The sequence below is a fragment of the Linepithema humile genome, chromosome 4 (genome assembly GCF_040581485.1).
Source record: "Linepithema humile isolate Giens D197 chromosome 4, Lhum_UNIL_v1.0, whole genome shotgun sequence".
Classification (NCBI taxonomy): Eukaryota; Metazoa; Arthropoda; class Insecta; order Hymenoptera; family Formicidae; genus Linepithema; species Linepithema humile.
The window spans coordinates 1843021-1857315 of record NC_090131.1 but is presented as its reverse complement, the minus strand read 5'-3'; the positions used below and the strand labels follow the sequence as shown (position 1 = coordinate 1857315).

Here is a 14295-nt window from a genome sequence, read left to right as displayed (position 1 = left end):
ACGAATCATGCATACGATTGTGTTGTCCCCTGATTCATGCACATTATTCATTTTCTATAGATAAAAGATAATCAAAATTATGCAATATGTGAAATCTTATAAAAATTAGAACCGTAGATTCAAACCAAATATTAAGGAAGAGAAAATATGGAATTATTCTTAGAAATCTGAAAGTTAGCTAAATAATTTGGTCAAATGGATAAAATTTGGATGAACGAAACTTTTCAATAATTTTAATTAAAATTAACAAATCTAATTTCTTTTATAAACCAACCCAGTTTTATGTTCATAAATTTTCTTAACGCGAGTAGAATCTCGCGTTACGCACGAATGCGAAATTATGGGCGAAATTCTTGTTATCTGCCATTATATATCGGAGGATATCAGACTTTTCGTGAAAGCCCAAATGAGTTGGGCAGGAGCGCGAGAAATTGGCAAGAGTAAACACAAGAAGCTAAAGGTGGTCGGAATAAGTCTGGACAGCCTACGGCCACGTATCGATCGTTCTCAGGGGTCAGTCTCTGCTTTTCAACCTGCGATGCTTATCATTCCGTGGCAAGGAGCATGCGATACGTACTGCGAATCTTTGCGTGTGCGAGTTCCACCTACATTTAGCGATGTATACGTACATTTACGGTTACGAACGAATTCTTATGTCGATTCCGCCTATGGTACATTATGTAAAATTATTGCCGGCCAGTGTGCGTGTATGTATAAGTCGAGAAGTCTAAGAAATAACAAGGATAAGAGATTTTCTATCCATTATTTCCGATGTTTTATTCATTTTAAAAATGATACAGATAGCATTAGCATGATATATAAAAAACAATGAATCAAATAAAAACTATGCGCATGGAAATAAAATATATCTTGTTGAAATATGTATTATGTAATATAAAACACATAAAACGTGATCAATTAATGTTTCAAAAAATAAAAATTTTTAAAAATATTTTAAGCAGAAATCATTAGAATTTCGATAAATACATTTACTGGCCGTAATAATTTTTATATGATGTATAGCACTGTTTCTAATAAATCACAGAAACAAGCATTTTTTTCAAATAAATATCTGAAATAATTTATACAAATTTATTTGTAATTTTATATAAAAATAATTATTTGAATAAAAATGAATCGATCGTTAACGCGAACATTATCGCTTGTTTAGGTGAAATCATTCTCGCCAGATCTTTAGAGGAACTCACGCAAATTACTCATGTCGGTGCGCCAATTGTACTCACCGTAGTTGCTGAAGAGATACGAAGATCACGCGACGAACCTCCAGCTATGGCGACGGTGGTTGAAGTCGGTTTTCTTCTCGGAGAACCGGGCAACAGTCCGCCGTACTTCGAGAATGATAAGTTGGTACCTGAAAAAAAACCGTGATTATTAGTATGTGATGTATATTGTTGTTGACATCATTATATTTTTCTAACACTTTGTAACACAACGTTAAGTGAAAAGAAAATTTACATTTTTAATATGGCTCATGATACACATGAATAATGTAATTTCTTATCAAGATATTTGTATTTGATCTCATTATATATTTATGTGATATCCACTTATATCAAACATATTATTTACAGCTACATTACAACAATACCAGAGAACTTAGATCCAGGTACCGTGATAATGTTTCCTGAACAATATACGACTAGAGTCCATGACGAAGACATCGGCAAGGCCGGTGTGTTCGCGTTGAAGCTACAGAATAACAATGGCACATTCGAGATAAATCCGGCTGTTGCTGAAAGAACGGCGGATTTTGTTATCACAGTACGAGACAACACACTCATCGATTACGAGATATACAAAAGTTTATCCTTTAAGGTACGCATTTTAAATCGTTCTAATTGCATTGCATTATCGCATAAAAACAACAAAACTGAGTAAATAAAATTAATTTTATCACATTCCACTAAATAATTACTGAGTCTTAATGTCTAGTTTGTATTTTTAATGAATACTTATATATGTTTCATGTATAATATAGATTATTGCTCAAGAAGTTGGCCCAGCGACAAATCTATCAGCATCAGCGACGGTTTTAATACTTATAGAAGATGTAAACGATAACTCGCCAGTGTTCGACGAAGAATCTTACGAAGTGACACTGTCCGAAAATGTTACCGCTGGAACACGAGTTATTCAAGTAATTATATATATTTTTCTTTAATAAATGTAATAAATTCTGATCAATTCTTTAAAATTAAATTTTACTATTCTTCTCCTTTGATGTTGACTCGAAGAAAAATCAAGATTTTATTGAAATTTTAGGTGCATGCAACCGACAAAGATACCGGACTTTTTGGCAGTATTCAATATACCGGTATAACAGGACAAGGAAATGACGCCTTCGCAATAGATCCCGATACAGGTTTAATCACGGTCGCAATGAGCTCCTCTCTGGACCGTGAAATGGCAGCACAATTGCAATTAACTGTGAATGCGCGTGATGAAAACGGCAAGGGTAATTTGGGCGTTGCACCTTTAATAGTGAATATTCTGGACGTAAATGACAACGCGCCAATATTCGAAAAAAGTGTCTATGAATTCACATTAAATGCCGATTTAACGAATTTTACAATGCCTGCTTTTATAAAAGTAAGTTTATGAACGTTCTATGTGTAATTTAATTAAATATAATTGTATAAAATTTATTGCAAAATGCAGTCTTTTAGCAACAGCTTTGTTGGAAAAATTACGAATAAAATATTACATTAATTTTTATACATGAGAAAATAATTACTACTTAAAAATTGTAATATTTCTGTGATACCGTTTTTCAGGCCACCGACGCTGATGCCGAGCCACCGAATAATGTGATTCGTTATGAACTGATCCACGGAAATTATGAAAATAAATTTTACTTGAACGAAATTACCGGTGAATTAATATTACGTTCGCCCATCACGAAATTCAGACGAAAGAAGCAAAGTATTTACGATCATTTTTCGAAAAAATTACACAAAGGATTTCAACTGGATCAACCAGATCAACCGGAACGTGTGACACAAGAAATCGTAACGAAACCAACAATATCCACAGATATAATAAATTCCACAGAACACATTACAAACGACATCAATTTAAAAGACCAAGTTGGCGAGATAAAAAAGCATCGAAGAAAACGAGCGGAGACTGATATTTTGTACACTTTAACTGCCAGAGCGTATGATCTCGGTAAATAATAAAATAAATATTCATTTATATCACAAAGTACGTGAGAAAACTGAAAATCTTATCTATCTAAACGGAAAAGTCACTCTCTTTTTCTCGTCAACGTGATATTTCAGGTGTGCCTCATCTCGCGAGCGAAACAGAAATCTCTATTGTCAGAGGAACTGCCATGGAAGCTCGCATAATGATGTTTGTGGTGCCTGGAGAACATCCAAATTTAACGAAAACCTCCGAGACGCTGGCTACTATCACAGGTGGACGAGTGACAGTATTAGACACACGTCCTTTTATGCCGAGTAATAAATCTGGCAGTGCTATTCCGGCGGAAGGAAAAAGGTTAATCGGGATTCATGAGAATTACTGCATGCATAAAATATTCGAGCGCTGAATATTTAATCAATCGTAAATTTTTTCACACTTCTACTTTGTTTCACTCTTCGTTGCTAGAACGATCGTGGTAGCTCGTGTCGAACAAACCGAAGTCGGCGCACCCTTGGTAGACGTAGAAAAAATACGCAATACATTGGCCGCGAATGGGGTGGGTATTATCGGCGGTGCAGGCACCGCCAACGTATCTATGGCATACAGCGACGTGACTACCACGAAAAGTCCAATCGATGGAGTCATTCACGGGGGAAATAACGCGGGGACTTATGTAAACAAAACAATCACCAACGTTCACGAGGAAGTAGTGAGTAAACATTGATTGTGTCCATATTCGTTAACTTTGTCATGCGGTATTAATTTTTCATCTAAATTATATCCGACACATATTTTGTAAAAATTGTTTATCAAAAAATTGTATACTTTTAATTTATTAAAAAAATTATATGTACCATTCTTCCTTTGTTTCTTTCATTCGCGCCTCTCAAAGTTCAATAATATCTTTTACGTTGTTAAACATTCATGCAATCATATTTTTCTTTTATTTCGGTTGGCAATTTTCCATTTTAGAGAAATGAGAGATCAGAGTTCTTTTTCAGACTGTGTACAAAGCGGAGAATAAACTACTCTTTTGGTTACTGATTATTCTGGGTCTGCTGATGCTGCTAGCAATCGCGGTGCTTATCATTTGCTGCATCTGCCCGGGCTGTCCATTTTACATGGCACCCAGAAAGCGCAGGATATATTCATCGGAAACGACGATCACTCGATTCAATGGTAGGCCGAAACGGCATCTCCATCGGAAACCAATAGCCGCAGGCGATAGTAAGGATAGCAATTATCCTTCATCAAATATTTCAGTTTTAAACGTTTAAATATGTTTGTAAGGCTACTGTTTTAATTAATGTTCTAAATGTATTTAATTCACGCTATGTAATATTTTGATAGAATTATTTTTCTACAAACAAAAAACATTTTAATTAACAAGAGTAATATAAATACGCAGTTATATTGAACGGAAAAAAGCAAGCTTGGAGCGCGGATCCAACTCGAAGAAATTGGCAATTTAATCGCCGAAATGCGAAGAACGGTGGCCTAGCGTCACTTCCTGGCGACGTTGTGTACATTTCGGAGCGCCCTCCAATCGACCAAGCGAACGTGGAGTCACTGAGGTTACGCGACGGTCTGACCTACGATCCTTCCAGGAGGAGGAGAATCGAGGAGCAGGAGAGAATGTACGTGGAGGACGTCGAGGAGCGGAAAATGAGAGATTACGCGGATGCCGCGGACGCGGAATCCTTGCAACAGCACGAAATCGAACGTGATTCGGATATTCTGCGTCAGGCTTACAGACAAAGGTGGATGTGTCACGATAAAGTGTTTTTAGACATTTTGCAATGATTATTAATGTGATTCCTAAAAAGTAAAAATTGAAATTATATATGTAAAGTAATTTAAAATGCAAAATATATTTTTGTAATAAGATTTCTCTCTAATGACATATATACATCGCATTTTATTACAGATACGTCGATCCCGATTCGAACAACGAGCCGGCGGTAAGAGAGCAACATTTTTACCGCGAGGGAAACGCGGAGGTGCTGCAGTTAGTAACGCGGGGGCAAGTGGAGGATACCAGCCAACGTCATCATTATCCGACGACTTTTATAGTGGACGGCAAGGATGTGCTGCTGCAGCGGTTTATTCAGGATCAAAAAACGAGACACGATCTATCCGTACAGGAATCCGACATGCGCACCGTCGAATCTCACAGACGCCCGAAAAATTTATATCAGCAGGAAATCCTTCTCCTGCCGGACGAACTGGAAATTAGACATCGACGCGGGGAAGAAATGGAATCTAGCGCGCAAAAGCTGGCGATGGACGACGGATACGCGGCGCAGAAGGTAGACGCGGGATCGCAGATGCGAGATGTCCACCGTAAAGAAGCATCAATGGACGCGCCCGGGATTTCGTCTATGGACAAACCGACGATCGCCAAAGAACAAATGCAATCGTACGCGTTTCACGATCTAGAGCTGGCGAGGCAGAACGTTCTGCTGACACGATTGCTACTGGAGAGAGAATCCAGGCATCCAGCTGGCGGCGTGATGACGGACGCCGCGAGCTATCTAGAGACTCAAAGTCTTCCCGGACAGGTGGCCATCGCGACGCAAACCGATCGCGCCGCTGCGACGCAGACGGAACAGCACATTCGCAGCAGAAGCGATAACGATGAGTCCGACGAGGATGCTCGAAACCGAAGAAAAACGAAGTCGAAGAAGCGCTACGGCGAAAGCGAGTTGAAGAGAACGCGGACTTTGTGGATGAAGTCGCCCATCGAAGAAGAAGAAAGTCCGTGCTTCGACAAACGACTGAACATTTTGAGGAAGAAGGTGAAGGAAGTAAAAGAGGGGCGAAAAGTGCCCCTGGAGCCTGAAGTGCTGCGAGAAATCTCGGACTCTCTCGACGAAAACGGAAGTATTTCCCGCGAGAGGGAAGAAACATCGGCGAAAACTTGTCAACAGTCCACTGAAGGGAGTAGCATCGCGTACAAAGTACTGGGTGCCGAGAAAAATGGTTCCTCTTCGTCGACGGAGATCGACAAGCAACGAGCTAAAGAAACTTTCGATGAGAAAAGAGCGGAGAGCCTATCGTCCCCGGAAATAAACGCCGATGATGGAAAATACATTCGCGAAACGGAGAAAAAATGTTCCAAGAAGGAAAGTAGAATAAAAAAACAGAAAAAAGTGGAATCTATAATAAAACCGAGCTTCCGCGTTTTGGAGAAGGAGATTACGATGCTGACGAAGAAGCTAAGTAAACTCGCCGATAAAAGAGTGCAGCAGACTACGGGAGATGAAAGCACGAGTCAAGAAAAATCTAAGATATCAAAGGAGTCCAAGAAAGACTCGGATCAAAGCACATCAAAGAAATCGGAGGACTCAAAGAAACACAAACGATCCGACACTTCGCCAGGTGTATCGAAAGAAACGAAGAGGGAAAAATTCAAGTATCAGCAACCGCAGGTTATGAGTCCCGGCAGTTCCGAGTACGAGGATACGCTTGAAAAGCCGAAAAAATCGAAAACGGAAATTTGCCAAGAAGCGCCGAAGCATAAGCAAACAACCAGTCACACGAGAGTGAAAAAACAGACGCAGATTGAGCGTAAAGAACGCAAGAAACAGATCACTCGGCAGGATCGAGAATCCACGAAGCGTAAAGATGTCGTGAGCAAAGAAAGCAAATCGGATTCGAAAGTTGAGAAAACTGCCAAATTATTGTCGCGCACGCACAAATTGGCAGCTATCGGTCGTAGAGAGCATATTTCGGAGGAGTTCAGTACAAGTACGAGTTCCGATCGAACAAACGACAAAAAAGATCCGTTCGACAAGAGAAGTTCCGAGTCAGAAGTCCTATCGAATCACGCAGATCAGCAAAAATCGAAACGTAGATTTGATCACGTAAGCGAGAGATTTTCGGACGATTTTATAACAGAGTCGCAGATGGAAGATGTCGATCAGCAAAGTACGCTTCGTTCCACGGGTACAAGCACGCGTAAAGAAGACATCGTAAACGGCAAAAGAGATGTTAAAATAACACAACAATTTACCGACAATTTTGTGACACAAAAGAAAGACGCGAAATATCAAATGCAAGCCGCTGAAAGTGAAATTGAGCAAAGTGCATTCTACGACAAAGAACATTTGAGTTTAAAAGAAGCAGCTATCATAACTGAAATTAAACAACATATACCCATTGATTTTGACAAAAAGCAATCTGAATTTTCTGAGTCTTACAATATAAAAGAATCGAGCGAGAGAAAAATTCCTGTGGATTCTCCTGTTCTAAAAGAACGAGAAATAGAGAGATCACCATCACCTAAAAGTATCATTACAGACAAAATAATTTATACATCCGAAAAGCGCAAAGAGGAAATAGAACAACCTAAAATTGAAGAAGAAATGTTAGAAAAAGAGAAAACTGTACCAGAAAAAGATGTATACGAATTAAAGAAATCAAAAAATGCCGAACAAATAAAAGGAGAAGCAAATATTCTCGAAAAAGAAAGTCCGAAAGAATTAAGCGATGCAATGGAACACGAAAAACACAAGACAAACGGACATAGCGATATTATCGCATCACTATTAAAAATTGAAGAAGAATTAAAAGATGCTACACATTCATTACGCTCAATTGAAAAAGACAAAATTGTGGAATTATATAAAACTGAAAGCGAAAAAGAAGAATCAAGTCATGAATCAAAAAGAGATAGCAAAGAGGAAATGCATTTAGAAGAGAATATGATAAACACTGAGCAAAGTGTGGTAAGGAAGTTGAAAAGAGAAAATGCAATAGCGGAGGATGATTCGTTAGATAGAATTGAAAGTACCGTAGAAGAGAAAATGAAAATTACGGAGATAGATATCAATGGACATCAAGATATTATCGAAAAACCGGAAGAAACTTCAAAAGAATTCATAACAGAAATTGATTTGGATAAAGACGTAAAATCAACGATTGAAACATTTGAAGAATCATCCGATAGCAATCGATCTTTTGTAATATTATCTAAAGATAGTGCCGCAAATTCAAACGGTAGCCCCCACGCGTTTACAATCGACGATGACACGCTAATGTACATCGATGAAACTAGTCCAGAAGAAGATTCAACTCAGCCAGAGTCCAGTGAAACAATAGATGTTGCGAAAGAAAACACTGATAAAGATAAATCGGAGAGCTTGGACGATTCCAGTGCAAAAACAGAAGTCGAAAGCCATGAAATTGAAAAAGAATCGCCGCAAAAAATATCCGATCTCGAAGAAACAAAAATGGAGAGACCCGATGGAGACAAGCCTTTAGCGGAAATTGCCACTTCCAAAGAATCACTTCCGGAAGAACACGAAGAAAGAGCAAAAAAAATATCCAGCGCAGAAGAAAGACCCGAAGGAGAGAAAAATGGAAGAGAAAGATTGCCCGAAGAAAAAGAAAGATCCGATGACGAAGTAAGAGAAGTACTTGATAAAGAACCTCCTGATTTACCGACAGATCCGAATCAGGAGAAATCAGTTGAATTAGACAAAGCGAGCAAATCTGAGACAACTGTTGAGAGCACAGGCGCCGCAGAACCGCAAGACGAAGGACCGCAGCAAGCAGACGTAAGCGTTCCAATTTTTAGCAGCTTTATTGATGATACACTCGATATTTCGGAGGAGAGCGACTCATCCAGTGATATTTCCAGGAAAACCACGCTGACCACGAGTCCTTACGACACTCCGCGCCACCGGCAAAAGTGGCAGCAGCAAGACAGTCTTGAGATAGCAGGAATGAAAATTGAAGATGGAAAAGACGCAAGTGCGGAGGCCGAGCTGGAAGATACAGATAGTAATTTGTCGTTTGATGAAATAGAAAATATAGAGGATTCGATCGCGATCGAAGCGGCAGTCGATGAACCGAAAAAGGATGCAGAAATTGTCGCGATGTCCGAGAAGCTTTCGGTCGGTGATGAAAAAGTCCAATCTGATTTGGAAAAAATAAACAATGAGGATAAAGAAGACAGAGATTTTGCGTCACTAGTTGAAAAAGTCGTAGAATCGAAAGCTGATGTAAAAAAAGATTTATTAACAATTCAAGATAAAGTTTTTCCAAGCGCCAAGGAATTAAACGGCACGCCAAAAGAAAATGTTAAAGATCAAAGCATTTCGGTAACAAAAGAGGACACGGAAAATAAAAGTGAGAGTGCTACGCTACGTAGAAAGACCGAGGAAGTCTTTGAAACTGTAAAACAAATAGACAAAAGCGAAATTAGATCGCCTTCAAGACAAACTGAGCAGGTGGTCGCGCAAGGAGATAAAACAAGCATTGAGGACACCAAAGTAGAAAAGACTAGAACTAAAGACACTGAGATGGACAAAACGAATAAAGATAGTAAAACTGGCACACCATCAACGTCGGAGAAGCACGCTGTGAAAACTGAAGCTTCTGAAAATTCCGTAAAGAAAAAAAAGAAACTTGAGCGAACGAGAGCGCTGGAAGACAAGAAGCATGTTCCTGATGAAGAATCGAAAGAAAATGCGGCGTCGAGTCACTCTCGGCATCGATCTCGCAAGACCATCGACGATGACATACAAGCGAAAGACGCATCGCAGTATCAGCCGCGAAAACAAGCGCCGTTCAAATCGAGATTCAAGAAATCTACAGTTTCTCCGAAAACCGGCGAGATCGACGTAAGCAAGACGCAGTCGAAATATATGGCTTGGTACAATAAGAAACGCGAAGAGATGGAGAGAAAAAGACTGGAAAGAAGAGCGGAAGACGAGGAGCAGCTGCCGCGCTGGGCGAGCAGAAGCTTGCGGCAAACGGTGAGGCAAAGAGAGAAAGGCGCGGAGCACAAGACGCCGGAAATGACGCCGCGCACCAGACGCAAGATCAAGCCTCTGGTGAACGTCGAGTCCGAGCAATTGAAAGCCATCGTGCGCCAAGGTCGGCGAATGAGAAAGGCCGAGGGCAATCTTCAGGAGGACCCGCCGATCGAGATATTCGCGAGGACACCTCCGGTTTCCACCGCGGACACGCAGCATCGTCTGCAGCAACACTCGGAGTACAAATACGAAAAAATACCGCCGCCGTTTTACCTTCATCCACCCCCGGCGCCGCATCCGTCGCCGCAACTGTCGCCGGAGAGATCGTTCGGAGAGGTGCAACCGTCTATATCGCAATATGAACGAATCGAGGAGGACGAGCTAGAAGCTGCGAAAAACGTCGCGCTCCAAAGCGGCACTCGCTTGCGCCATCAACAGCTTCTCGAGAAGAAGAGCGTCTTCGATATCGCGTACAGTGAAGCGGCGCCATCGCAATTGCGATCCGATAGCACAACCCCGCCATCCTAATTCTTATCGATATCACAGACTTCTGTAGGGAAAATTATGTATAGTTATTTATTTTCTAAATGTTGCGCGGAATAGACTGCAATGCATTTCTAATCGCGTACTCTTTACTTCATAAAGCAATAATTTTATATACATATCTATATTAAACGATTAAAATAGCAAAGTGATGTCTTGTATATATCTTTGTAGCGCCATTTTACTAATTAACTTACCATTCGTTTTTTAATCACTCTCGTTATAGCAAATTTAAAATTCATTTAGGAAGCAATATATCTCGGTCGTTTAGCTAATGAGAAACAATTCTCATCGTCTTCGACGTGTCTCGACGTTTAAAATGCATAAAATACTTCCTGTAAAATAAGAAATGTATGCAATTGTTTGTAATATAGACACAATATGTTTACGTTACTGCCGATGAAATCTGATATAAACTGATCTTTTACTATATGTAGCGAATTGGCGACCAATTTTATATACTATTATATCCAGGTATAATAATGTTTATACATATGTATCGATCCTTTGTATATACGTATATAAATGCATGTTCTACACAATTAACATCCGTTAATTAATTCCATTTTCTTGGCTTCCTATTTAAATAATTTCAAGATATAATTTAGTGTTTTATATTCAATATTTAGATACATATATTTAAAGTATGTCTAAATTCTTTTGCCAAAATTTCTATAAATTTGATCGGTAAAATTGAATTTTTCAAAACAAAGTTAAAAAATATGACTGCAAAATTTGGCGATCTAATTTAAAATTACCTTATATATATATATTGTAATTTTTATAATGTTGTTTAATATGAATTCATCACAGCAAAATTATGTGTCTTGCATAAAATAATGTGCATACGTGTGCAATATAAATACAATGCAGCAATTATCGTAATGCCATTGACATTACAACAATCGTCTGCATAGAAGTCGGAAGAAGCTAGCTTCTGCCACTTCTGCTTCGCTGCTACAAAAATATCCTCAACGTCGCTTTTCCACTAGCTATCTTTCCCCAACCAATTTATCTGCACTCGATGTGCTGTCTGACCAGCCATTATCTGACCCGCAGAATGATCATACAGTCGTAAAAAACATTTTTCATTATCTAATTGCAATATCGCAAGATATTGCATTAAATGCCACAGTGTTGATGCCAAACATTAATATCAACCTTCGGAATGATAAGAGAACCACTTTATATACGTTCATACTGAAATTGTTAAAATAATTCAAAGTTTAGTGTCTAGAAAATAAATAATTACTTTGAGAAATGCAAGAATTAAAGATAATTTTACTTACATGTTAATCATTATTTTTAAATATTATGCACAATGTGTTATATGTATATTATATTATGTTACACAGAACAATTAGAAAAAACAGTGAAAAGTTGACTAAAGAACACGGTTTTGAGTTCTCCAATATTCTTAACATTTTGTGCGCAATATTAACGTTTATTAATTATTAACTTGCGTTGAAAATGCATAATTGGGACAGGAAAAAAGTCGGAGCTATCTCGTCGTGACGCTGGACGATAAACGGGGCGATTCATCGTATTGTTGACGCGCGTTGACGCCCAGTCGAGTGTTACTGATGACGTACGCGTTAGCCACGCAACGCAAACGATTACGTGTCTCATCGGCTTTGACGTGTTGGCGGTGTGTTACTGACGACAGAGGTGACGTTACCGATGCAACTAACCTACCGTAATCGAAAACATAATGGTGCATCAAACATAACCGGAGACTGGTAAATCTTTGGAATGGGGGAGCACGATGGGCGAGCTGGTGGCATCGCCCGAGCGCAGCTCCGAGGCCGTGCGGCTCGCCCGAGATTACCGCACCGAGTCTCTTGCTCGTGCGTATGCCTGCCTGCTATCTACGGAGCTTATCAGCCGGCCGTTTGTGACACATTCGACCCCGGCAAACTCTCGCTGTGAATTGACAATTGGTTGGTAGTTTACGGTAAATACCCGCCACATAGGCTTAAGAGGCGCATGTCCATCTGTTGCTGCAGCGAACTGCACAATGAACTTGACTGAAAGTTGAGGAAAATTTTTTTTCAATTATTAACAATTATTAATTAAGAATATAATAAAGGTGGAATACATTATCACATTATGTGTAAATGTATTATATTAATGATATTGTGATAAAAAATGCTGTTAAATATCAATAATAGTTTTTATGATTTTAAATATAATTCCAGTGTGGAATTAATATTAATATTAATATTGATAAAAATTATCATAAAATACAACTTGCATAAATTAATGCAGCAACGAATAATGTATATACAATATAAATCAATTATATTTTACAACATTAATTTTTCTCAACACGTTATTTATCAGTTTCATCTTCCATTTGCAACTACTATTAGTAATAACAGTCATAAGAATATTTGTACATCGATACAAAAAATCCGGAGTAGTCTGTACGGTTTCGCTAAAACTGTTATTTTGCAACAAACACACATCACGATTTACCATTGCCATAATGTTGTAAATTTACATCATCACAACTGATCTCTCAATTTCATCGATGTCATCTCGGTATCACCGCCGTCAGATCGGATTAAATGATGTTATTTCAGCCGCGGCAGTCGTGCGACTGTCGCGCATTATCGACAAAAGATATCCTTGTATGAACAATGGACCAAATGTTAATTGTTGTTAATAAAGAGTCATGTATGTTGCTGTTGCAACGGCGAGCAGAGCCGCGGAAGAGGCTGCACCTGTACCAGCTGTGCGCGAAGCGCAAACACACCTGAAACCTTTGACCTTTTCATCGACGCTCGCCTCTCCCGCCGCCGACCATCGATCTTCCCCTCGTCCACCCTTTCGAGCCCTTCGCCGACTGCAATCCCATCGAGCATCGCTACTGTAAACTGAACGCGACGCTCTGAAAGCAGCAAAGCCGCGACCGGTGCACTTGATTCGATTACTCGATGAGACGATACGTCGCATGTTGCAACTCGGCTTTTATGCTCGTGCAGATATACAATAGCATAAAGGAAATTTCGCTGGAGCGCTACATGTATTGGATACGATTGGAGTGCTGGAATGGAAACAAACAATCGCGACGCTACAATAGACGAAATTCAAAATAGTTAATGCAATTTAAGACACAATTTGATAGAACACAGTTTGTAACACAATTTGTAGTATAAACAATGTCCTATAATATTATTCAGAAATGTTTGATCTTCAGTTTTCTTTTGCATCGTCTACTTTCGAAATCGTGCAATTTTTATGGTTTTTGTACGCTTCTGCCTGATCTTTTATCTACGTAAAATATTGGTTGGCAATTGACAAACATGGACGGAAATATTTTATCTCCGCGACTGACTTTTGGAGCGTTATTTTTCGCGGGTGCTAGCGAAACATTGGTCCAGCCCTGGTGTTTCACACGGTGCACTATTTTCGCTTTAATTGCAATCGCAAATATAGAGTGCGCGGCGCGGAGAGCTCGACGTGCGTGTAAGCGGAACGGGCTTGGCCCGGTCCTTAATAGCCATCAATCATTGCCAAAATTCGGCAACGCGTCGGACAACACGGGCGGCAGGATACCATCACCAAAGTAGAGTTCTCCGGGACCAACGGGGCAAGGAGAGCACGGGGACGGGGGAAGGGACCGAGTGAGACATGGAACCCGTTCGATACTTCCGAAAACTCGGCCCGACCACTCTACGCTCCGCTTACGTTCACACGAATCCACCGTGTCACCAACACAAATTCGCGTCAACGCGCGCCCAAGCGCTCATGCGAACGAATAAGGCAACCAAACGGGAGAAGGGCGGTGAACGGAGTAAATGCAACACGGTAAAAC

The 14295-nt window shown here is 39.7% G+C and overlaps 1 protein-coding gene across 1 annotated transcript; it reads left to right on the top strand.

The window, feature by feature from the left end:
• The first annotated feature begins 1176 nt into the window (after positions 1–1176).
• Positions 1177–11088, top strand: LOC136999401 (uncharacterized). Its single transcript, XM_067353369.1, has 10 exons — positions 1177–1364; positions 1593–1836; positions 2000–2158; positions 2284–2610; positions 2796–3189; positions 3303–3522; positions 3634–3877; positions 4170–4395; positions 4577–4928; positions 5096–11088. Exons 1-10 carry the CDS (start codon positions 1291–1293, stop codon positions 10458–10460), a joined length of 7605 nt encoding a protein of 2534 aa, XP_067209470.1. The 5' UTR covers positions 1177–1290; the 3' UTR covers positions 10461–11088.
• The last annotated feature ends 3207 nt before the right edge of the window (positions 11089–14295 follow it).

Bases quoted from the DNA above. Each gene is read 5' to 3' on its own strand.
- LOC136999401 (XM_067353369.1), top strand. From the start codon at position 1,291: ATGGCGACGGTGGTTGAAGTCGGTTTTCTTCTCGGAGAACCGGGCAAC. The intron at 3,190-3,302 runs GTAAATAATAAA...GTGATATTTCAG, and splicing joins TGCCAGAGCGTATGATCTCG to GTGTGCCTCATCTCGCGAGC. The intron at 4,929-5,095 runs GTGGATGTGTCA...ATTTTATTACAG, and splicing joins CGTCAGGCTTACAGACAAAG to ATACGTCGATCCCGATTCGA.